This window comes from Ranitomeya imitator, chromosome 4, assembly GCF_032444005.1.
Source record: "Ranitomeya imitator isolate aRanImi1 chromosome 4, aRanImi1.pri, whole genome shotgun sequence".
Taxonomy (NCBI): domain Eukaryota; kingdom Metazoa; phylum Chordata; class Amphibia; order Anura; family Dendrobatidae; genus Ranitomeya; species Ranitomeya imitator.
Genome location: NC_091285.1, coordinates 687311347 through 687337340, shown reverse-complemented (window position 1 = coordinate 687337340; position 25994 = coordinate 687311347). Strand labels below are relative to the sequence as shown.

The 25994-nt window shown below is 50.0% G+C and overlaps 1 protein-coding gene across 1 annotated transcript in view; it reads right to left on the bottom strand.

Moving 5' to 3' along the window:
* LOC138674708 (extracellular calcium-sensing receptor-like) overlaps positions 1 to 25994 on the bottom strand; it is an 87414-nt gene that overhangs the window by 34390 nt on the left and 27030 nt on the right. Inside the window, exons 5-6 of the mRNA XM_069762524.1 lie at positions 23278 to 23569; positions 19403 to 20221 (exon numbers count right to left, since the gene is read on the bottom strand). Coding sequence (XP_069618625.1) covers positions 19403 to 20221; positions 23278 to 23569 — 1111 coding nt within the window. The remainder of the gene's footprint in view (positions 1 to 19402; positions 20222 to 23277; positions 23570 to 25994) is intronic.

Here is a 25994-nt window from a genome sequence, read left to right as displayed (position 1 = left end):
AACCAGCTGGCGGTGCTGGAACCCGGATGCGTTGCCCCAGTGTGCAAGAGCCAATGGCACGACCGAGGACCAGCTGACGGTGCTGGAACCCGGTTACTAAGCTGTAGGTGCCCGCCGCTTAAAAGCACTACCAAGGACCGCCTGGCGTTGGCGGAACTCGGATACCCAGGAGGAGGCACCTAAGCCAAAGGCTCGGCCCGGAACCAGCTGACGGTGCTGGAACCAGGTGGTGGACCCGAAGGTCCACAGGAGAGGAGAGAACAGCTAGGCCGCGAGGCAGCCGCAGTTACCGAACCCCAACAGTCCTACAGGGGGAGCTGGGCCTACTGGCACTACAGAACCAGCCTTGACTACCAGTTCACGCAGCCCACATAGGAAGCTCCTAAACTGGAGGCACCCTGGAGTTGGCTAACCCGACCGCACCACGACGAGGCAAGCATAGGTGTCTCAGTGAGCTTGACACAACCCGGAAACAGCTGACGGTGCTGAAACCAGGCTTGGCACGAGGGAGTACCTGTGACAAAAACACTGCCGAGAACCAGCTGGCGGTGCTGGAACCCGGATGCGTTGCCCCAGTGTGCAAGAGCCAATGGCACGACCGAGGACCAGCTGACGGTGCTGGAACCCGGTTACTAAGCTGTAGGTGCCCGCGCTTAAAAGCACTACCAAGGACCGCCTGGCGTTGGCGGAACTCGGATACCCAGGAGGAGGCACCTAAGCCAAAGGCTCGGCCCGGAACCAGCTGACGGTGCTGGAACCAGGTGGTGGACCCCAAGGTCCACAGGAGAGGAGAGAACAGCTAGGCCGCGAGGCAGCCGCAGTTACCGAACCCCAACAGTCCTACAGGGGGAGCTGGGCCTACTGGCACTACAGAACCAGCCTTGACTACCAGTTCACGCAGCCCACATAGGAAGCTCCTAAACTGGAGGCACCCTGGAGTTGGCTAACCCGACCGCACCACGACGAGGCAAGCATAGGTGTCTCAGTGAGCTTGACACAACCCGGAAACAGCTGACGGTGCTGAAACCAGGCTTGGCACGAGGGGAGTACCTGTGACAAAAACACTGCCCGAGAACCAGCTGGCGGTGCTGGAACCCGGATGCGTTGCCCCAGTGTGCAAGAGCCAATGGCACGACCGAGGACCAGCTGACGGTGCTGGAACCCGGTTACTAAGCTGTAGGTGCCCGCGCTTAAAAGCACTACCAAGGACCGCCTGGCGTTGGCGGAACTCGGATACCCAGGAGGAGGCACCTAAGCCAAAGGCTCGGCCCGGAACCAGCTGACGGTGCTGGAACCAGGTGGTGGACCCGAAGGTCCACAGGAGAGGAGAGAACAGCTAGGCCGCGAGGCAGCCGCAGTTACCGAACCCCAACAGTCCTACAGGGGGAGCTGGGCCTACTGGCACTACATAACCAGCCTTGACTACCAGTTCACGCAGCCCACATAGGAAGCTCCTAAACTGGAGGCACCCTGGAGTTGGCTAACCCGACCGCACCACGACGAGGCAAGCATAGGTGTCTCAGTGAGCTTGACACAACCCGGAAACAGCTGACGGTGCTGAAACCAGGCTTGGCACGAGGGAGTACCTGTGACAAAAACACTGCCGAGAACCAGCTGGCGGTGCTGGAACCCGGATGCGTTGCCCCAGTGTGCAAGAGCCAATTGGCACGACCGAGGACCAGCTGACGGTGCTGGAACCCGGTTACTAAGCTGTAGGTGCCCCGCGCTTAAAAGCACTACCAAGGACCGCCTGGCGTTGGCGGAACTCGGATACCCAGGAGGAGGCACCTAAGCCAAAGGCTCGGCCCGGAACCCAGCTGACGGTGCTGGAACCAGGTGGTGGACCCCCAAGGTCCACAGGAGAGGAGAGAACAGCTAGGCCGCGAGGCAGCCGCAGTTACCCGAACCCCAACAGTCCCTACAGGGGGAGCTGGGCCTACTGGCACTACAGAACCAGCCTTGACTACCAGTTCACGCAGCCCACATAGGAAGCTCCTAAACTGGAGGCACCCTGGAGTTGGCTAACCCGACCGCACCACGACGAGGCAAGCATAGGGTGTCTCAGTGAGCTTGACACAACCCGGAAACAGCTGACGGTGCTGAAACCAGGCTTGGCACGAGGGAGTACCTGTGACAAAAACACTGCCGAGAACCAGCTGGCGGTGCTGGAACCCGGATGCGTTGCCCCCAGTGTGCAAGAGCCAATGGCACGACCGAAGACCAGCTGACGGTGCTGGAACCCGGTTACTAAGCTGTAGGTGCCCGCGCTTAAAAGCACTACCAAGGACCGCCTGGCGTTGGCGGAACTCGGATACCCAGGAGGAGGCACCTAAGCCAAAGGCTCGGCCCGGAACCAGCTGACGGTGCTGGAACCAGGTGGTGGACCCCAAGGTCCACAGGAGAGGAGAGAACAGCTAGGCCGCGAGGCAGCCGCAGTTACCGAACCCCAACAGTCCTACAGGGGGAGCTGGGCCTACTGGCACTACAGAACCAGCCTTGACTACCAGTTCACGCAGCCCACATAGGAAGCTCCTAAACTGGAGGCACCCTGGAGTTGGCTAACCCCGACCGCACCACGACGAGGCAAGCATAGGTGTCTCAGTGAGCTTGACACAACCCGGAAACAGCTGACGGTGCTGAAACCAAGGCTTGGCACGAGGGAGTACCTGTGACAAAAACACTGCCGAGAACCAGCTGGCGGTGCTGGAACCCGGATGCGTTGCCCCAGTGTGCAAGAGCCAATGGCACGACCGAGGACCAGCTGACGGTGCTGGAACCCGGTTACTAAGCTGTAGGTGCCCGCGCTTAAAAGCACTACCAAGGACCGCCTGGCGTTGGCGGAACTCGGATACCCAGGAGGAGGCACCTAAGCCAAAGGCTCGGCCCGGAACCAGCTGACGGTGCTGGAACCAGGTGGTGGACCCGAAGGTCCACAGGAGAGGAGAGAACAGCTAGGCCCGCGAGGCAGCCGCAGTTACCGAACCCCAACAGTCCTACAGGGGGAGCTGGGCCTACTGGCACTACAGAACCAGCCTTGACTACCAGTTCACGCAGCCCACATAGGAAGCTCCTAAACTGGAGGCACCCTGGAGTTGGCTAACCCGACCGCACCACGACGAGGCAAGCATAGGTGTCTCAGTGAGCTTGACACAACCCGGAAACAGCTGACGGTGCTGAAACCAGGCTTGGCACGAGGGAGTACCTGTGACAAAAACACTGCCGAGAACCAGCTGGCGGTGCTGGAACCCGGATGCGTTGCCCCAGTGTGCAAGAGCCAATGGCACGACCGAGGACCAGCTGACGGTGCTGGAACCCGGTTACTAAGCTGTAGGTGCCCGCGCTTAAAAGCACTACCAAGGACCGCCTGGCGTTGGCGGAACTCGGATACCCAGGAGGAGGCACCTAAGCCAAAGGCTCGGCCCGGAACCAGCTGACGGTGCTGGAACCAGGTGGTGGACCCCAAGGTCCACAGGAGAGGAGAGAACAGCTAGGCCGCGAGGCAGCCGCAGTTACCGAACCCCAACAGTCCTACAGGGGGAGCTGGGCCTACTGGCACTACAGAACCAGCCTTGACTACCAGTTCACGCAGCCCACATAGGAAGCTCCTAAACTGGAGGCACCCTGGAGTTGGCTAAACCCGACCGCACCACGACGAGGCAAGCATAGGTGTCTCAGTGAGCTTGACACAACCCGGAAACAGCTGACGGTGCTGAAACCAGGCTTGGCACGAGGGAGTACCTGTGACAAAAACACTGCCGAGAACCAGCTGGCGGTGCTGGAACCCGGATGCGTTGCCCCAGTGTGCAAGAGCCAATGGCACGACCGAGGACCAGCTGACGGTGCTGGAACCCGGTTACTAAGCTGTAGGTGCCCGCGCTTAAAAGCACTACCAAGGACCGCCTGGCGTTGGCGGAACTCGGATACCCAGGAGGAGGCACCTAAGCCAAAGGCTCGGCCCGGAACCAGCTGACGGTGCTGGAACCAGGTGGTGGACCCCAAGGTCCACAGGAGAGGAGAGAACAGCTAGGCCGCGAGGCAGCCGCAGTTACCGAACCCCAACAGTCCTACAGGGGGAGCTGGGCCTACTGGCACTACAGAACCAGCCTTGACTACCAGTTCACGCAGCCCACATAGGAAGCTCCTAAACTGGAGGCACCCTGGAGTTGGCTAACCCGACCGCACCACGACGAGGCAAGCATAGGTGTCTCAGTGAGCTTGACACAACCCGGAAACAGCTGACGGTGCTGAAACCAGGCTTGGCACGAGGGAGTACCTGTGACAAAAACACTGCCGAGAACCAGCTGGCGGTGCTGGAACCCGGATGCGTTGCCCCAGTGTGCAAGAGCCAATGGCACGACCGAGGACCAGCTGACGGTGCTGGAACCCGGTTACTAAGCTGTAGGTGCCCGCGCTTAAAAGCACTACCAAGGACCGCCTGGCGTTGGCGGAACTCGGATACCCAGGAGGAGGCACCTAAGCCAAAGGCTCGGCCCGGAACCAGCTGACGGTGCTGGAACCAGGTGGTGGACCCCAAGGTCCACAGGAGAGGAGAGAACAGCTAGGCCGCGAGGCAGCCGCAGTTACCGAACCCCAACAGTCCTACAGGGGGAGCTGGGCCTACTGGCACTACAGAACCAGCCTTGACTACCAGTTCACGCAGCCCACATAGGAAGCTCCTAAACTGGAGGCACCCTGGAGTTGGCTAACTCGACCGCACCACGACGGGGCAAGCATAGGCGTCTCAGTGAAGTTGACACAACCCGGAAACAGCTGACGGTGCTGAAACCAGGCTTGGCACGAGGGAGTACCTGTGACAAGAACACTGCCGAGAACCAGCTGGCGGTGCTGGAACCCGGATGCGTTGCCTTGCCTATTAAAGATTGTCTTCCTAGAGCCCCAACTAGCGGTGTTGGAGCAAAGGGTAAGCAGGGGGAGATGAGTGTAGGCCGAAGCCTGCACTGGAGGCAGCTTTGTGTCTGCGTTGCGTTTGCAGGACACTTTGCCGGCTACACACTGGGGGAACAGCTGGCGTTGCTGAACCCCACTAACACAATGGCGTGTGTTTTTCTCTGTGCAGCTAGCACTTGCGGGCAAAAAATAGCGATGTTAGAGCCCGTGTTGAAGCAGGAGGAGGAGGAGAGGAGCAGAGTGTAGGCCGAAGCTTAGTTGAACCAATTTCAAAGGAAACCTTTAACCCCCCCCTCAGGTGTTACAAAGTACAAGAGACACACCTTGTGCAGTATTAATGCTGCACAAGTGAAAGGTTGCTCTATTAATTTGTCTACTTGCACACGCTGAATGAAAGACATACACAATTTACCCCATTCTACAGTCAAACTGTAGTGGATGCGTGACTTGGTTTTTTGATGAGACGCAGCACAGGTGTCCAAAATAACGCCTTGGTGCTTGGAGCAGCTTCCTGAGCGTTGTTATTTGCTGTACAGGAGTCTGCGCTCTTGTGTTATCCCTTGGCAATGCCCTGTTAGCGCTGCCCATCTTATGACATCATTTCATGTTGGCCGGTGCGGTTAACGATGGCCATAAATCCCAGACCCACAGTGTCTTTTCATAAAGCCACACTGCGGTGCTGGGATTCGTGGCCTTGAGCAGTAAATATTTTGGCCGCTCACACACGTCCTTACACCTGCTTCAGACTGGGCGGCCTCTGCTGATCCCTTCTCGCATGCCGCGGCCATGAGGCTGCACAGTCTGAAGAAGGCTGAAGGAGATGAGTTAAGACAGGCGAAGATATGCACTGCTCGTGCCCATCAATCACACCCTCGCAGTCAAAATAATTAAGACAACGAGGAGCATTTTATTCAGGCAGGGCGGACGAACAGGCGCAAGTAGCCAACCAATGATGTCAGAAGACGGGAAGCGCTACCAAGGGGGGTGCTGCGTATCATTAGAAAGGAAAGTCACACCTCAGGGACAGTGGAATGGTCTCAAAGAGACACATTTTGTACGTGTTGAGTTCCACGTGGGCAAGGAGAAAACATCAGCCACCTTGTACAAATGCAGCAGTACTGCTGTACAAGGTGGCTGTTATACATAGAAACACCTGGGGGTGGGGGCCAGGCTCCCTTCAATTTCAGTTCATGTGCCTGCGTGGCGTTTGCAGGTCACGTTGCAAGCTGCACAGCAGGGGAACAGCTGGCGGTGCTGAACCCCACTAACACATTGGCTGGTGTTTTTCTCTGTGCAGCTAGCATTTCCGGGCAAAAACTAGCGGTGTTTGAGCCCAGGGTCAGCAGGAGGAGGAGGAGAGGAGCAAAGTGTAGGCCGAAGCCTGCACTGGTGGCAGCTTTTGGTCGGTTGTGCCAGCGTGGCTTGTGCTGGACACGATGCCGGCTACACAGCGGGGGAACAGCTGGCGTTGCTGAACCCCACTAACACATTGGCTGGTGTTTTTCTCTGTGCAGCTAGCATTTCCGGGCAAAAACTAGCGTTGTTAGAGCCCAGGGTCAGCAGGAGGAGGAGAGGAGCAGAGTGTAGGCCGAAGCCTAGTTGAACCAATTTCAAAGGTTACCTTTAACCCCCCCTCAGGTGTTACAAAGAACAAGAGCCACTCCTTCTGCAGCATTAATGCTGCACAAGTAAAAGGTTGCTCTATTAATTTGTCTACTTGCACAAGCTGAATGCAACACGTAGACTATTTAGCCCATTATACTGTTTAACAGTAGTGGAGGCGTGACTTGTCTTTTTAAAGAAAAGCAGCACAGGTGTCGAAAACAACACCTTTTTGCATGGGCGCAGCTTCCTGAGCGTTGTTAGTTGCTGTACAGGAGTCTGCGCTCTTGTGATCCTTTGGCCATGCGCTGTGAGCGCTTCCTGTCTTATGACCTCATTTCATGTTGGCCGTTGCGGTTAGCGATGGACATGAATCCCAGACCCACAGTGTGTTTTTAAAAAATCACACTGCGGTGCTGGGATTCGTGCCCTGGTGCAGTAAATATGTTTGCCGCTCACACATGTCCTTACACCTGCTTCAGACTGGACGGCCTCATCTGATCCCTTATCGCCTGCCGAGGCCATGAGGACACCCAGTCTGAAGAAGGCGGAAGGAGATGAGTGAACACAGGCAAACATATGCACTGCACATGCCCATCAATCACACCCTCGCTGTCCAAAAAAATAAGACACCGAGGGCCGTTGTTTCGAGCAGGGGAGATGCACAGGCGCAGCCAGCTAACCAATGATGTCAAAAGACGGGCAGCGCTAACAAGGGTGGTGCTGCGTGTCATTACAAAGGAAAGTCACACCTCAGGGACATTGTAATGGTCTGTAATGAGACACATTTTGTACGTGTTGAGTTCCACGTGGGCAAGGAGAAAAAGTCAGCCACCTCGTACAAATGCAGCAGTACTGCTGTACAAGGTGGCTGTTATACATAGAAACACCTGTGGGTGGGGGGCAGGCTCCCTTCAATTTCAGTTCATGTGCCTGCGTGGCGTTTGCAGGTCACGTTGCAAGCTACACAGCAGGGGAACAGCTGGCGTTGCTGAACCCCACTGACACATTGACTGGTGTTTTTCTCTGTGCAGATTGCATGTCCGGGCAAAAACTAGCGGTGTTAGAGCCCAGGGTCAGCAGGAGGAGGAGGAGAGGAGCAAAGTGTAGGCCGAAGCCTGCACTGGTGGCAGCTTTTGGTCGGTTGTGCCAGCGTGGCTTGTGCTGGACACGATGCCGGCTACACAGCGGGGGAACAGCAGGCGGTGCTGAACCCCACTAACACATTGGCTGGTGTTTTTCTCTGTGCAGCTAGCATGTCCGGGCAGAAACTGGCGTTGTTTGAGCCCAGGGTCAGCAGGAGGAGGAGAGGAGCAAAGTGTAGGCCGAAGCCTGCACTGGTGGCAGCTTTTGGTCGGTTGTGCCAGCGTGGCTTGTGCTGGACACGTTGCCGACTACACAGCAGGGGAACAGCTGGCGGTGCTGAACCCCACTAACACATTGGCTGGTGTTTTTCTCTGTGCAGCTAGCATTTCCGGGCAAAAACTAGCGGTGTTTGAGCCCAGGGTCAGCAGGAGGAGTAGAGAAGCAGAGTGTAGGCCGAAGCCTAGTTGAACCAATTTCAAAGGTTACCTTTAACCCCCCCCTCAGGTGTTGCAAGGTACAAGAGCCACACCTTGTGCAGCATTAATGCTGCACAAGTAAAAGGTTGCTCTATTTGTTTTGCTCCTTGCACACGCTGACTAAAACACGTACACTATTTAGCCCATTATACTGTCAAACAGTTGTGGAGGCGTGACTTGTCTTTTTAACGAGACGCAGCACAGGTGTAAAAATTTGCACCTAGGTACTGGGCGCAGATTCCTGAGCGTTGTTATTTGCTGTACAGGAGTCTGCGCTATTGTGATCCCTTGGCCATGCGCTGTGAGCGCTTCCTGTCTTCTGACCTCATTTCATGTCGGCCGTTGCGGTTAGCGATGGACATGAATCCCAGACCCACAGTGTGTTTTCAAAAAATCACACTGCGTGGCTGGGATTCGTGGCCTTGTGCAGTAAATAGGTTGGCCGCTTACACATGTCCTTACACCTGCTCCAGACTGGGCGGCCTCAGCTGATCCCTTATCGCCTACCACGGCCAGGAGGCCGCACAGTCTGAAGAAGGCGGAAGGAGATGAGTTAAGACAGGCGAACATATGCACTGCTCGTGCCCATAAACCACACCCTCGCTGACAAAATAAATATGACAACGAGGGGCGTTGTTTCTAGCAGGGCGGATGCACAGGCGCAGCCAGCTAACCATGATGACAAAAGACGGGAAACGCTACCAAGGGGGGTGCTGCGTATCATTACAAAGGAAAGTCACACCTCAGGGACAGTGGAATGGTCTCAATGAGACACATTTTGTACGTGTTGAGTTCCACGTGGGCAAGGAGAAAAAGTCAGCCACCTTGTACAAATGCAGCAGTACTGCTGTACTAGGTGGCTGTTATACATAGAAACACCTGGGGGGGTGGGGCCAGGTTCCCTTTTAATTTCAGTTCCTGTGCCTGCATGGCGTTTGCAGGTCACGTTGCCGGCTACACAGCAGGGGAACAGCTGGCGTTGCTGAACCCCACTAACACATTGGCTGGTGTTTTTCTCTGTGCAGCTAGCACTTCCGGGCAAAAACTAGCGGTGTTTGAGCCCAGGGTCAGCAGGAGGAGGAGAGGAGCAGAGTGTAGGCCGAAGCCTGCACTGGTGGCAGCTTTTGTTCTGTTGTGCCAGCGTGGCTTGTGCTGGACACGTTGCCGACTACACAGCAGGGGAACAGCTGGCGGTGCTGAACCCCACTGACACATCACCTAGTGTTTTTTTCTGTGTAGACAACACTTCCAGGTGGCAACTGACAGTGTTGAAACCCAGGGAATCAAAGAGGAGCAGAGTGTAGGCCGAAGCCTGCAGTGGAGCAAGTTGAAAGGGAACCTTTAACCCCCCCCCCCAGGCATTTGTTGCTGAAAGAGCCATCTTGTACAGCAGTAATACTGCACATGGAAAATGGTGGCTCCGAAAATTATGCTCCTTGCAAACGCTGAAGTACACACTCATATAATGTGTCCCCTCACACCGTCAAACCATCCCGGAAGTGGGACTTTCCTTTGTAATGTGACACAGCACAGCCGTCATTCCAACCCCCTTGGTGCCGGGCACCACCTCCTCAACGTTGTTTGGTTCTGTCACGGAGCCCGCACTGTAATGTTATCCCTTGGCCATGCACAGTTAGCGGTGCCCGTCTTCTGACATCATGTAGGTGTCAGGCTGGCAGTGCCTGTGCGTCCAAGCTGCCCGAGATCCAACCTTGCAGTGTCATCTAATGTAGTCCCACTGCGGGCCAGGGATCCATGGGCATGCGCAGTGCATATCATCGCCTCTCACTCACCTCCTTCCTGCTTCTTCAGACTGTGCGGCGTCACGGCCGTGGCATGCTATTAGGGATCAGCTGACGCCGCCTAGTCTGAAGAAGCGTGAAGAAGGGGAGTGAGAGGCTAGTATATGCACTGCGCATGGCCATGGATACCAGGCCCACTGTGGGATCACATTAGACGACACTGCGAGGTGTGATTTCGGGCAGCGTGGACGCACAGGCGCAGCCAGGACGACAACAAATGATGTCAGAGGACGGGCAGCGCAAACTGTGCATGGCCAAGGGATAACATAACAGCGCAGGGTCCATGACGGAATCAAACAACGCTAAGGAGGCAGCGCACGGTGCCAAGGGGGTAGCAATGACGGCTGTGCTGTGTCACATTACAAAGGAAAGTCCCACCTCCGGGACGGTTGGACGGTGTGAGGGGACACATTACATGAGTGTGTAGTTCAGCGTTTGCAAGGAGCATAATTTCAAGAGCGACCTTTCCCTTGTGCAGTATTAGTGCTGCACATGGTGGCTCTTTCAGTAACAAACGCCTAGGGGGGGGGGGGGGACAGGTCCCCTTACATTTTAGTTGTGCCAGCGTGGCGGTCGCATGACACGTTGCCGGATACACAGCTGGGGATCAGCTGACGTTACTGAACCCCAATAACAGAGGAGCGACTGTTGACTGTGCACACAGCACTTCCAGGCACCAACTGGCGGTGTTAGAGCCCAGGGACAGCAGGAGGAGCAGATTGGAGGTATTGCCGCACACACAGCTGGGGATCAGCTGACGTTACTGAACCCCAATAACAGAGGAGCGACTGTTGACTGTGCACACAGCACTTCCAGGCACCAACTGGCGGTGTTAGAGCCCAGGGACAGCAGGAGGAGCAGAGGAACAGAGTGTAGGCCGAAGCCTGATTGGAGCAAGTTGAAAGGAAACCTTTAACCCCCCCCCCCAAGACGTTTGTAGCTGAAAGAGCCATGTTGTGCAGCACTAAGGATGCAAAAGGAAAAGGTTGCTCTTTTAATTATGCTCCTTGCAAACACCGAAGTAAACACTAAAAATGTGTCCCTTTATACCGTTAAACCGTTCCGGAGGTGCGAATTTCCTTCGTAATGGGACACAGCACAGCTGTCATTCCTATCCCCTTGATGCCGTGCGCTGCCTCCTCAGCGTTGTTTTAAGCTGCCACGGAGCCTGCGCTGTTCTGTTAGCCCTTGGCCATGCCCAATTAGCGCTGCCTGTCTTCTGACATAATTTGGTGTCAGGCTGTCAGTGCCTGTGCGTCCACGCTGCTCCAGATCCCACCTCGCAGTCTCATCTAACGTAATCCCACTGCGGGCCTTGGAACCATGGGCATGCACAGTGCATAACCTCGACTCTCACTCCCCTCCTTCCCTCTTCTTCAGACTGTGCGGTGTCACGGCCGTGGCATGCTAGGGATCAGCTGACGGCGCACAGTCTAAAGAAGGCGGAGGGAAATGAGCGAGAGCCCGAGGGGAAGATATGCACTGCGCATGCCCATGGATCCCAGGCCCGCAGTGTGACTCAATCAGAAGACACTGCGAGGCGGGATCTCGGGCAGCGCGGCCGCACAGGCGCAGCCAGCCTGACACCAAATTATGTCAGAAGACAGGCAGCGCAAATAGGGCATGCCCAAGGGATAACAGAACAGCGCAGGCTCCGTGACAGCTTAAAACAACGCTGAGGAGGCAGCGCATGGCACCAAGGGGGTAGGAATGACGGCTGTGCTGCGTCACATTACGAAGGAAAGTCCCAGCTCCGGGACGGTATAACGGTATCAGTGAACACATTTTATAAGTGTTAAGTTCTGCGTGTGCAAAGAGCTAAAAAAAAAGAGCTACCTTTTCCTTGTGCAGCATTACTGCTGCACAAGATGGCTCTTTCAGTAACAAACGACGGGGGGGGGGGGGGGGACAGGTTCCCTTACATTTAGGTTGTTGTGCCAGCGTGGCGGTCGCAGGACACATTGCCGGCTACACAGCTGGGGATCAGCTGACGTTACTGAAACCCAATAACACTGGGTCGTATGTTTTTACTGTGCAGCCTGCACTTCTGAGCCGCAACTGGCGGTGTTGGAGCCCAGGAATAGCAGTTCAGGTGGTAGAAAGATGAACACAGCAGGAGACCTGGATGACACCCAATTACTTAATCAGGCAGAGGAGTGGCAAATTCCTGCGAGATCCAGGCCTGGTTCATTTTCAGGAAAGTAAGCCGGTCAACGTTATCGGAGGATAGTCGCATGCGACGGTCTGTTAGTACACCACCTGCGGCACTAAAGACACGTTCCGATAAGACACTAGCCGCAGGGCAAGCCAGCACCTCCAATGCATACTGGCTTAGCTCTGGCCATGTATCCAGCTTAGAGACCCAAAACTTGAACGGGGAAGAGCCGTCTGGGAGTACAGTAAGAGGGCAAGCCATGTAGTCTGTCACCATCTGACGGAACCGTTGCCTCCTGCTGACTGGAGCCGCCGGTGATGGTGTAGACATTTGGGGCGGGCACACAAAAGTGTGCCAGAGTTGTGCCATACTGGGCTTGCCTTGGGCAGAGGCACTGCTTCTGCTCCCTCTTTGGGCAGAGCCTCCCCCACTGCCTCGACGCACTGAGCTGCTTTGTAAAGCACTAGCAGCACTCCTCTCAGTTGGACAGGAGAAGATGATGGAATTCACCAGTGTGTCGTGGTACTCCCGCAATTTACGCTCCCGGGTCAACGCAGGGATGAGGTTTTGGACGTTGTCCCGGTAGCGAGGATCGAGGAGGGTGAACACCCAATAATCAGGCATGTTGAGAATGTGGTCGATGCGGCGGTCGTTTCTCAGGCACTGCAGCATGAAATCCACCATGTGCTGCAGAGTGCCAACCGGCCCAGAAACGCTGTCCCCTGCTTGAGACATGATCTCTGCCCGCTCGTCATCACCCCACCCTCGCTGTACACACTGACCACTGGACAATTGTGTCGCTCCCTCCTCTGGACGGAGCTCTTCCTCCTCCATTGACTCCTCCTCATCCTCCTCACAAATTGGCCCCTGCGTACCCCTTTGTGAGGAACCACGTGGCGCTGACTCTCCAGAAGCTGATGGAAAAGGTGACTCCTCATCCTCCACCTCTTCCACCACATCATCCCTTAACCCTTGCAAAGTTTGCTGAAGCAGGCAGATAAGGGGGACAGTCATGCTGACTAGTGCATCATCTGCACTTGCCATCCGCGTGGAATAATCAAAAGGACGCAAAACCTGGCAGACGTCCTTCATAGTGGCCCACTCTGTGGTTGTGAAGTCTGATCGGCGCTGACTGCGACTTCTTTGCGCCTGATGCAGCTGGTACTCCATAACTGCTTGCTGCTGCTCACACAACCGCTCCAACATATGTAACGTGGAATTCCACCGGGTAGGTAGGTCACATATGATGCGGTGTTCCGGAAGGCGGAATCGGCGCTGCAGAGCAGCAATGCGGGATCTGGCCAAGCTGGAACGCCGCAAGTGAGCACACTCTAGGCGGACCTTGTGCAGCAGGGCATCAAGATCCGGATAGTCCCTCAGAAAACTCTGCACAACCAAATTGAGCACATGTGCCAGACATGGGATGTGAGTGAGGTTGCCAAGGGCCAAAGCTGCCACCAGATTTCGGCCATTGTCACACACTACCATGCCTGGCTGGAGATTCGCTGGCAGTAACCACACATCGCTCTCCTGCTTTATGGCATTCCAGAGCTCCTGCGCTGTGTGGCTTCGATGCCCCAATGAAACTAGTTTCAAGACGGCCTGCTGACGTTTGGCCACGGCTGTGCTCATGTCGGTCATAGGTAAACGTTCACGGGTCCATGTGGGGGTGGACTGTGACGGATCCTGCAGAGAGGAATCAGAGGAACTGGTGTAAGAGGAGGAGTCGATGCGTACAGACTGGATTCCTGCAATCCTTGGAGTGGGCAGGACACGTCCTGCGCCACTCGCACGATCTGTACCTGGCTCAACAACATTAACCCAATGGGCAGTGAGGGAAACATATCGCCCCTGTCCATGCTGACTGGTCCACGCATCGGTGGTGAGGTGGACCTTGCTACTGACGGCGTTCAGTAGCGCATGTTTTATGTTTGCCTCAACATGCCTGTGCAGGGCAGGGACAGCCTGCCTGCTGAAGTAAAAGCGGCTGGGCACCTTGTACTGTGGGACTGCCAATGCCATCAAGTCACGGAAGCTGTCAGTCTCCACCAGCCTGAACGAGAGCATTTCCAGGGACAACAGTTTGGCAATGCCTGCATTCAGAGCCTGTGCTCGGGGGTGGTTGGCCGAGAATGCCCGCCTTTTCTCCCATGCCTGTACTACCGATGGCTGTAGAGTAGACTGGGAGTGTGAGGATGACTGGGAAGGTGGTGCTGTGGGTGGAATTACACAAGGTCTCTGGGAGGAAGCCAAACCAGCTGTGCGTGAGCTGGAGGAAGAGGCAACACGAGCTGAAGAGGTGGTAGCTGCCGCTGTTGGTTGGCCTACATCTTCAGTGTGTTTCTGTAACTCCACCGCGTGCCTGGTCCGCACATGTTTCCACATATTTGTGGTATTGAGGTTGCTGACATTTTTCCCTCTTTTTACTTTATGATGACACAGCTTGCATTTGACAAAACAAATGTCATCTGCAACTGTGTCAAAAAAGGACCAGGCACTGCAAGTCTTGGGAGCGCCCTTTTTGGCTTTGGAAAGAGACAGGCTCCTAACGGGTGCCAAAGTGGAGGCTACAGGCTCCGCAGTCTTCCCCCTCCCTCTCCCTCTTTGGCCCGTAAGAGGAAGCTCTTCCTCTGAGCTGCTCCCACCACCTTCCTGTTCCTCACGCCACGATGGGTCAAGGACCTCATCATCTCCACTACCCTCTGCCACCAACTGCTCCTCCTGGGTAGTCTCAGCAGCACAGTACGCACGAGAAAGCGGCACCTGAGTTTCATCATCAGATGCGTACTGCGCTGTGGTCACCGGAGGCACTGGCCCACCTGCCTCTTCAGAGTCAGAGAGATAAAGCTTTTGGGCATCACTGCACACTGCCTCTTCTTCCATTTCTCCAATGCTGCTTGGCTGGCCCCCTGTTTCCAAGCCAAGAGATTCAGAGAACAGAAGTAGAGACGGCTCCTGTCCTGGGCTCTCTGACTGCCTGGCCAATTTGGCAGGTGGTGAAGAGACAGATGGCTGCTCTCCAGTGCTCTGTGCCTGAGAGGATGTGGCACTAACTGAAGTCGATGCCGAGGCGTTAGCTGCCATCCACCCGACAACGGCTTCAATTTGGTCTTCACGCAGCAGCGGTGCACGGCGCTCTCCGACAAAGCTGCGCATGAAGGACTGTTCCCTGCTGAAACTGAGTGACGACGAGTCACCGGCGCCCGCAGCAGGCACAGAATCACCACGTCCTCTCCCTGCTCCTCTCCCTGCTCCGCGCCCACGCCCACGTGCCTTACTCCCTGCCCTCTTCATCTTGGTTGACAGATAAAGATAAGCAGAAAAGTACTAAGGCCTTAGTGTGCTTATTCCTGTAATGCTCCTCCTAACAGGTGTAAGAAACACTAATGTTGTAAATTGTGGACTAAACTTTATTATTTTTCAAATGTGGCCTACACAAGTGTAAGTTGTGTTTGGTGAACTTAACCTTTTTTTTGGTGCAGATCGGGCTACAGAGCTAGTTTAAATCACACGGAGACCGTGCAGACAGCCGTAAACGGCGCTGCAAGGCCAAGAAACCCTCCTCTAGGTTATCCTATATAGTGTTTTTCCACTATTTAGCTGGATACAAGTGGAAAGACACTAATAGGAATTTTTTTTTTCAAATTTTAAACTGGCTGCACTATTTGAAAAAAAGGAAATTTTTTTTCAAGGTATGAGGCAGTAACGCACCCTGAGCTGAATCCAACCGGCTATGGCTGCACACAGACTACAGGGCGAGCTGGGCTCACACGGAGACCGTGCAGACAGCCGTAAACGGCGCTGCAAGGCCAAAAAACCCTCCTCTAGGTTATCCTATATAGTGTTTTTCCACTATTTAGCTGGATACGAGTGGAAAGACACTAATAGGAATTTTTTTTTTCAAATTTTAAACAGGCTGCACTATTTGAAAAAAAGGAAAATTTTTCTCAAGGTATGAGCCAGTAACGAACCCTGAGCTGAATCCAACCGGCTATGGCTGCACACAGACTACAGGGCGAGCTGGGCTCACACGGAGACCGTGCAGACAGCCGTAAACGGCGCTGCAAGGCCAAAAAACCCTCCTCTAGGTTATCCTATATAGTGTTTTTCCACTATTTAGCTGGATACGAGTGGAAAGACACTAATAGGAATTTTTTTTTTCAAATTTTAAACAGGCTGCACTATTTGAAAAAAAGGAAAATTTTTCTCAAGGTATGAGCCAGTAACGAACCCTGAGCTGAATCCAACCGGCTATGGCTGCACACAGACTACAGGGCGAGCTGGGCTCACACGGAGACCGTGCAGACAGCCGTAAACGGCGCTGCAAGGCCAAAAAACCCTCCTCTAGGTTATCCTATATAGTGTTTTTCCACTATTTAGCTGGATACGAGTGGAAAGACACTAATAGGAATTTTTTTTTTCAAATTTTAAACAGGCTGCACTATTTGAAAAAAAGGAAAATTTTTCTCAAGGTATGAGCCAGTAACGAACCCTGAGCTGAATCCAACCGGCTATGGCTGCACACAGACTACAGGGCGAGCTGGGCTCACACGGAGACCGTGCAGACAGCCGTAAACGGCGCTGCAAGGCCCAAAAACCCCCCTCTAGGTTATCCTATGTAGTGTTTTTCCACAATAGAGCTGGAGACTGGTGGAAAAACACTAATAGGAAATTTGAGAAAAAATGTGCAGCAGGCTGCACTAAGAGCAAAAAAGAACAACTGTGTGAGGCAGTGTGAACCCCCCCTGAGCTGAATACAACCGGGTATATGGCTGCACACAGACTACAGAGTGAGCTGCACACACACACACACACAGAGACCTTGCAGAACGCTGTTAAAACAGCGCTGCAAGGCAAGAGCAAGGTGAACAGTGAAGAACACACAGCGTTTTGCTAAATTAGCCTTTGGAAAGGAAAATAAAGCAATTAGCTAGCTCAACTGGCCCTCAGTTAGAACACAGCGTCCTGTCCCTAACTGAAATCACAGCAGAGTGAGCGCAAAATGGCGGCAGCGCTTTTTTATAGTGCAGAGTGACATCATTTCAGCAGCCAATCCAAGCCTTGCCAGTACTTACATGCCCACCATGCTAAACAGGATGTGCCCACACTTTCATTCATTCCTCATTGGCTGCTGCGTTCAATTTGAATTCTGGGAACTTCCGATTCCGGTATCCGATACGCGGGAAGTATCGGAATTCGGTATCGGAATTCCGATACCGCAAATATCGGCCGATACCCGATACTTGCGGTATCGGAATGCTCAACACTAGTGGAGACGCATTGCCATGACTATCCTGAACCCAATAAAGCTTGTTTCGATAAATCAAAAAGTGAAACCACAAAAGTACTGTAAAATTGTACATTTACTTTGCTGCAAGACATTTATTACAAATAATTATTAGTTTATTATTAGACGATTGAGCCACCAGTAAGCAATGTTGCAATATTACAACATTTTGTGTATGGTACAATCACACCAAAGGGAATTATTCCCAGGGATGAGACCTGAAAATTTGCACAAAATCTTTTTGACTATCACCCTAATGTACATATGTTATAGCCAACAAAGTAAACGGCTGTTGGAATATGTATGTTGTTGCCTGCCATCCATTATAGGGGTTATCCAGGACTATTTATTTCTTTCACTAAGTGCCTAAGAACTATCATGCAGGTAGTTGCAAGGAATTGGCTGTCAATCAGCATGGCGTCGGCAGTCACAATCCACTGACAGAGTATCCCTGAAGAAGAAAAGCTGCTCTGTTGATATGGTACAGAGCTGGCGTCAGCACCCTGCGCACCTGGGCCCCGACACTTGCGATACTTACCTCTCCCCTCTCCCCGCTTCTGATTGTGATGTTCAGGTGTTAACCACGATGACATCAGGTCTGTGCCCCCTTGCCTTAGCAGTCACTGTGCAGAAAGCCAGAAGATGGTGACGGTGAGGAGTCCGGAGCAGAGCAGCGACCAGTGAGAAGAGGTGAAAACTTCATTTTTTTTAATATTTGAAGCAATATACAGTATGGGTACTATCACACACTGGAGCATCATATATGGGGCATCATATATGGAGCATTATATGGGCCCATCATACATTGGGGCATCATATATGGAGCATTGTATATGGAGCATTATATGGGGCCCACCATACTAGAGCATCATAGGTGGCACATTATGTATGGAGCATTATATGGGACCTATTTTGTATGGAGCCTTATATGGGGCTAATTATTCTGTATGGAGCACTATGTGGTGCCCATAATACTGTATGGAGCAATATATGGGGCTAATTATTCTGTATGGAGCACTATGTGGTGCCCATAATACTGTATGGAGCAATATATAGGGCTCATTATTCTGTATGGAGCACTATGTGGTGCCCATAATATTGTATGGAGAAATGTATGGGGTTCATTATTCTGTATGGAGCACTATGTGGTGCCCATAATACTGTATGGAGGAATATATGGGGCTCATTATTCTGTATGGAGCACTATGTGGTGCCCATAATACTGTATGGAGGAATATATGGGGCTCATTATTCTGTATGGAGCACTATGTGGTGCCCATAATACTGTATGGAGGAATATATGGGGCTCATTATTCTGTATGGAGCACTATGTGGTGCCCATAATACTGTATGGAGCAATATATGGGGCTCATTATTCTGTATGGAGTACTATGTGGTGCCCATAATACTATTTGGAGGAATATACTGTCTGGTTTCTGAGCTATTGTAGAATTTACAATATATATCACTCGTGTAATGTAAGAAGTAAGTGAAATCTTTGGCATTGTACTATACTTATATTTCTTTGCCGTATCTGTGAATCATGAATCGTTGTAAGTGTTAAAGGCGCCAACTGAGAATCTTTCGCCCAGTACCCACAAAAACCTGGAGCCAGCCCTGGAGGAGCTGAACCCATGGCAGGATCAGTTGATGACCGCCCTGAGTCTGTGATGGGTAGAACAGGCAGGTATTTAGCAGCTACATGCCTGTTAGTTTTTACGCCAATAGTAAAAAAAAATTGTCCTGGACAACTCCTTTAATAGGGCTTTCACAGACAAGCTTTTCACTGGACCCTCCGACTATCAGGTGCCATTGATGCGCTGTACTTCACCCTTGACAAAGAACAGGGATGTGGTCTTACACAGCGTCCCTGGTTCTTCTGAGAAGTCGCTGGCCGATGGAGCAGCTAGCAAGAGTAGTTGGTCCCTGGGTGAGAACCAGGAGGTGAAACAAGGAACAAAATAAAATAGCAGAATGAAAAGAAAAGGCGGCAAGATCAAAATGAGAATAACATAAGCTAAACAGGAGCTGGAGTAGAGACGTGAACTAGGGCTAGTGAGCTGGGAGTTTTAGTATGCTGCTTTACCTGCCATGGTTCAAAATTCCATAACTTAGCACAGTTGCTATTGGAAAATGGATCAGTTCTTTTATTGCAATTTCTTAGATCTTCCAAAGCTTTGGCAACCATGTGGACCGCATTGTAGACATTATACGTGACTCTTAAACTGGACACATCATTGTAACTGTTCAGGACACTTCCTAAACGTTCTTCTCCAGTGCATTGTTTACTTTGAGTTTTTACATCGATGCTTATATTGGAGTCATTGAAAAATTTACAGTTAAAGGTTTGCTCCCAAAGTAGATTCACCCAATTCTTTCCAAGAGAGGTAGAAGGATGGACTTTGTTAAGAAAAGCCTGAAATCCAAGAATAATTCCACTGTAGAGGGTAAAACCTATGGTGCCTGTAAATCTCCCCATGGTCGTTACGGTGGATGTAGACCAAGCTTCACTGGCAATGAGTGTCTTTTTTGTGATATTTTGTCTTAGCATCTCATCCAAAACAGGAACAAGGTCAATATCATTGGAAAAGACAACCACAACATTGGCTGTTGACATCTTCATTGTCTTCACTATATGTGGAGCATTGCGATCAGGTTGACCCCTCTTAATTGTCTCGGTAAAGGCCACACATGCTCCGGTCTTAGCGATTTCTTTTTTGACAAGTTGAATTCCATTTTGTCCATAATCATTGTCCACGGCTAACAAGCCAACCCAAGTCCAGTCGAAATGGTGTACTAATTGGGCCAGTCCTTGTGATTGAAAGGTGTCACTGGGGATGGTTCTGAAGAAGGATGGGAACTGTGACCGATCGCTTAGAAGTGAACTAGTAGAAAAGTGGCTTATCTGTGGGAAATAAAAAATCAAGACCTGTGACCTCTAAAACTTTGAAGAAGATAATTAAAAAATGAAGTTATGGATCACAAGTAGAAATTAGCTAATCTATGAAAATTCAATTTGGCAATTAAGATTGATTCTTTTCAGACCCCAAACCATAGACAACAAACAGGTTATGGTAATTTTTTTCATACTCACCTGTACTAGTCATTAATTTGGGGATCTAGTACTGTGCTGTATCATTTCCTGCCTCCACTTCCAGTCTTCTCTTCTGTCTTCATTCTTGATCGCTATTCATTGCCACTGGGGCTGACTGTTGCATTGTCATGTATCACCCTGTGATGTTCTGATGTCACTTGAGGCCTAGTCAACTCTAGAGGCACCAAAGAGTGAATACAGGAGAGAAGACAGGAGCTGCATTGAGGAAGTGATCCAGTAGAGAACCAGGAGAAGCAAACTGGGTATAATGTTTTGCATATTTTTTATATTTTTAACCCCCTTCTAGACACTAAAAAGAATCAAGCAAATGGTGACCACAAGGCTATTTTTGTTTATCGAAGCAAATTGAATCATCAAAAGTTTGGGTTCTAGCAAATTAATTTTTTTGTAAAATTAGAAGAAAATTAAATTCTCGAATCATAGTAACATAGTAACATAGTTAGTAAGGCCGAAAAAAGACATTTGTCCATCCAGTTCAGCCTATATTCCATCATAATAAATACCCAGATCTACGTCCTTCTACAGAACATAATAATTGTATGATACAATATTGTTCTGCTCCAGGAAGACATCCAGGCCTCTCTTGAACCCCTCGACTGAGTTCGCCATCACCACCTCCTCAGGCAAGCAATTCCAGATTCTCACTGCCCTAACAGTAAAGAATCCTCTTCTATGTTGGTGGAAAAACCTTCTCTCCTCCAGACGCAAAGAATGCCCCCTTGTGCCCGTCACCTTCCTTGGTATAAACAGATCCTCAGCGAGATATTTGTATTGTCCCCTTATATACTTATACATGGTTATTAGATCGCCCCTCAGTCGTCTTTTTTCTAGACTAAATAATCCTAATTTCGCTAATCTATCTGGGTATTGTAGTTCTCCCATCCCCTTTATTAATTTTGTTGCCCTCCTTTGTACTCTCTCTAGTTCCATTATATCCTTCCTGAGCACCGGTGCCCAAAACTGGACACAGTACTCCATGTGCGGTCTAACTAGGGATTTGTACAGAGGCAGTATAATGCTCTCATCATGTGTATCCAGATCATCCAGTATCCAGAATCGATTTTCTCATCTCTAGACAGACATACAGTTAGGTCCATATATATTTGGACAGAGACAACATTTTTCTAATTTTGGTTATAGACATTACCACGATGAATTTTAAACAAAACAATTCAGATGCAGTTGAAGTTCAGACTTTCAGCTTTCATTTGAGGGTATTAACATTAAAATTGGATGTAGGGTTTAGGAGTTTCAGCTCCTTAACATGTGCCACCCTGTTTTTAAAGGGACCAAAAGTAATTGGACAATTGACTCCAAGGCTATTTCATGGACAGGTGTGGGCAATCCCTTCATTATGTCATTCTCAAATAAGCAGATAAAAGGCCTGGAGTTGATTTGAGGTGCGGTGCTGCATTTGGAAGGTTTTGCTCTGAAGTAAACATGCGGTCAAAGGAGCTCTCCATGCAGGTGAAACAAGCCATCCTTAAGCTGCGAAAACCGAGAAAACCCATCCGAGAAATTGCTACAATATTAGGAGTGGCAAAATCTACAGTTTGGTCCATCCTGAGAAAGAAAGAAAGCACTGGTGAACTCATCAATGCAAAAACACCTGGGCGCCAACGGAAGACAACAGTGGTGGATTATCGCAGAATAATCTCCATGGTGGAGAGAAACCCCTTCACAACAGCCAACCAAGTGACCAACACTCTCCAGGGGGTCGGCGTATCAATATCCAAATCTACCATAAAGAGAAGACTGCATGAAAGTAAATACAGAGGGTTCACTGCACGGTGCAAGCCACTCATAAGCATCAAGAATAAAAAGGCTAGACTGGACTTTGCTAAAAAACATCTAAAAAAGCCAGCACAGTTCTGGAAGAACATTCTTTGGACAGATGAAACCAAGATCAACCTCTACCAGAATGATGGAAAGAGAAAAGTATGGCGAAGGCATGGTACAGCTCATGATCCAAAGCATGCCACATCATCTGTAAAACACGGCGGAGGCAGTGTGATGGCGCGGGCATGCATGGCTGCCAGTGGCACTGGGTCACTAGTGTTTATTGATGATGTGACACAGGACAGAAGCAGCCGAATGAATTCTGAGGTATTCAGAGCCGCCATACTGTGTGCTCAGATCCAGCCAAATGCAGCCAAACTGATTGGTCGTCGTTTCATACTACAGATGGACAATGACCCAAAACATAAAGCCAAAGCAACCCAGGAGTTTATTAAAGCAAAGAAGTGGAATATTCTTGAATGGCCAAGTCAGTCATCTGATCTCAACCCAATTGAGCAGCATTTCACTTGTTAAAGACTAAATTTCAGACAGAAAGGCCACAAACAAACAGCAACTGAAAACCACCGCAGTAAAGGCCTGGCAGAGCATCAAAAAGGATTAAACACAGCGTCTGGTGATGTCCATGAGTTCAAAACTTCAGGCAGTCATTGCCAACAAAGGGTTTTCAATCAAGTACTAAAAATGAACATTTTATTTAAAATTATTGAATCTGTCCAATTACTTTTGGTCCCTTTAAAAACAGGGTGGCACATGTTAAGGAGCTGAAACTCCTAAACCCTTCATCCAATTTTAATGTGGATACCCTCAAATGAAAGCTGAAGGTCTGAACTTCAACCGCATCTGAATTGTTTTGTTAAAAATTAATTGTGGTAATGTCTATAACCAAAATTAGAAAAATGTTGTCTCTGTCCAAATATATATGGACCTAACTGTAAGTCTACTCAGGATGTAACATTTTTAATCTAAAGGACTGAATGTTTTTGAGGCTTTTATTTTTGTTGATATCGTACTTTGAATATTTTCTTAATGGCCCAGATACTACTAACCTGCACATATCTATACAGGCCAAGTATATGAGCCACCACCATGGAGTGCGTGGAAATTGAGTGACCGATCACGGAGCTGAGAGGAACCTTATTTTGACACCTGTAATTTGGGATGACCCCACCAAATCCTGACAACACTTTTAAAGTTCCCTCCAGGTCTTGTTGGAGCATAGTGCAGGAGTCAAATGCTTGAAAGCCAATGGAAATGTTGGGAAGAATATTAACATTTTTATTGATCTCCTCTACGGCGAACATCAAGGCTTGAAGATGTTGATAGCTCTCAAAATGGAACCTTGAGGATGAAGAAAGAAAATTATGACTATTACCTATGATTTTTGAGACTATTGACACAGCATCATCTTACTCCACCAAAACAGGATATAAATATATTATTATTTTAATAGTTACTATTATGAGTTGTTACCACGCTCTTTATCTTGTCCTCTCGGCCCTTCATCATGCAAGAATGCATCTTAAAGGATCAAAGACTTGTCAACTTTTGGTGCTAAGCTGCTGTCTGTTTCATGTTTCTCATGTCTCGCTTTCATTTGATGCTACTTCTATTTTTACTGTTTTAGACTTTACTTCTCCTTATGTTCCCCCAAACCACCGTATGAGTATGGCGCAGGCAATATCATTATTGGGTGTCAGCTATATATATATATACAGTTGTGCTCAAAAGTTTACATACCCCGGGAAAATTTTTACTTTCTTGGCCTTTTTTCACAGAATATGAACAATAACACCAAATGTTTTTCTCCACTCATGGTTAGTGGTTGGGTGAAGCCATTTATTGTCAAACTACGATTTGATCAGGGTCATTTGGATGTTTTGGGTTGTCATTATGATTTAAAAAGAGAAAACACAGTAGTTGGACAATAAATGGCTTCACCCAACCACTAACCATGAGTGGAGAAAAACTTTTGGTGTTACCTACTACAGTTAGGGCCAGAAATATTTGGACAGTGACACAAGTTTTGTTATTTTAGCTGTTTACAAAAACATGTTCAGAAATACAATTATATATATAATATGGGCTGAAAGTGCACACTCCCAGCTGCAATATGATAGTTTCCACATCCAAATCGGAGAAAGGGTTTAGGAATCATAGCTCTGTAATGCATAGCGTCCTCTTTTTCAAGGGACCAAAAGTAATTGGATAATGGACTCTAAGGGCTGCAATTAACTCTGAAGGCATCTCCCTCGTTAACCTATAATCAATGAAGTAGTTAAAAGGTCAGGGGTGGATTCCAGGTGTGTGGTTTTGCATTTGGAAGCTGTTGTCTGCTCACAGCTGTTGCTGTGAGCAGACAACATGCGGTCAAAGGAACTCTCAATTGAGGTGAAGCAGAACATCCTGAGGCTGAAAAAAAAGAAAAAATCCATCAGAGAGATAGCAGACATGCTTGGAGTAGCAAAATCAACAGTTGGGTACATTCTGAGAAAAAAGGAATTGACTGGTGAGCTTGGGAACTCAAAAAGGCCTGGGCGTCCACGGATGACAACAGTGGTGGATGATCGCCGCATACTTTAATTTGGTGAAGAAGAACCCGTTCACAACATCAACTGAAGTCCAGAACACTCTCAGTGAAGTAGGTGTATCTGTCTCTAAGTCAACAGTAAAGAGAAAACTCCATGACAGTAAATACAAAGGGTTCACATCTAGATGCAAACCATTCATCAATACCAAAAATAGACAGGCCAGAGTTAAATTTGCAGAAAAACACCTCAAGAAGCCAGCTCAGTTCTGGAAAAGTATTCTATGGACAGATGAGACAAAGATCAACCTGTACCAGAATGATGGGAAGAAAAAAGTTTGGAGAAGAAAGGGAACGGCACATGATCCAAGGCACACCACATCCTCTGTAAAACATGGTGGAGGCAACGTGATGGCATTGGCATGCATGGCTTTCAATGGCACTGGGTCACTTGTGTTTATTGATGACATAAGAGCAGACAAGAGTAGCCGGATGAATTCTGAAGTGTACCGGGATATACTTTCAGCCCAGATTCAGCCAAATGCTGCAAAGTTGATTGGACGGCGCTTCATAGTACAGATGGACAATTACCCCAAGCATACAGCCAAAGCTACCCAGGAGTTCATGAGTGCCAAAAAGTGGAACATTCTGCAATGGCCAAGTCAATCTCCAGATCTAAACCCAATTGAGCATGCATTTCACTTGCTCAAATCCAGACTTAAGACGGAAAGACCCACAAACAAGCAAGACCTGAAGGCTGCGGCTGTAAAGGCCTGGCAAAGCATTAAGAAAGAGGAAACCCAGCGTTTGGTGATGTCCATGGGTTCCAGACTTAAGGCAGTGATTGCCTCCAAAGGATTTGCAACAAAATATTGAAAATAAAAATATTTTGTTTGGGTTATGTTTATTTGTCCAATTACTTTTGACCTCCTAAAATGTGGAGTGTTTGTAAAGAAATGTGTACAATTCCTACATTTTCTATCAGATATTTTTGTTCAACCCTTCAAATTAAACGTTACAATCTGCACTTGAATTCTGTTGTAGAGGTTTCATTTCAAATCCAATGTGGTGGCATGCAGAGCCCAGCTCGCGAAAATTGTGTCACTGTCCAAATATTTCTGGCTCTAACTGTATATAATTGTCTAAGGGTCACTTCCATCTTTCTGTCTGTCCTTCTGTCTGCCCTTCTGTCTGTCTGTCACAGATATTCATTGGTCGCGGCCTCTGTCTGTCATGGAA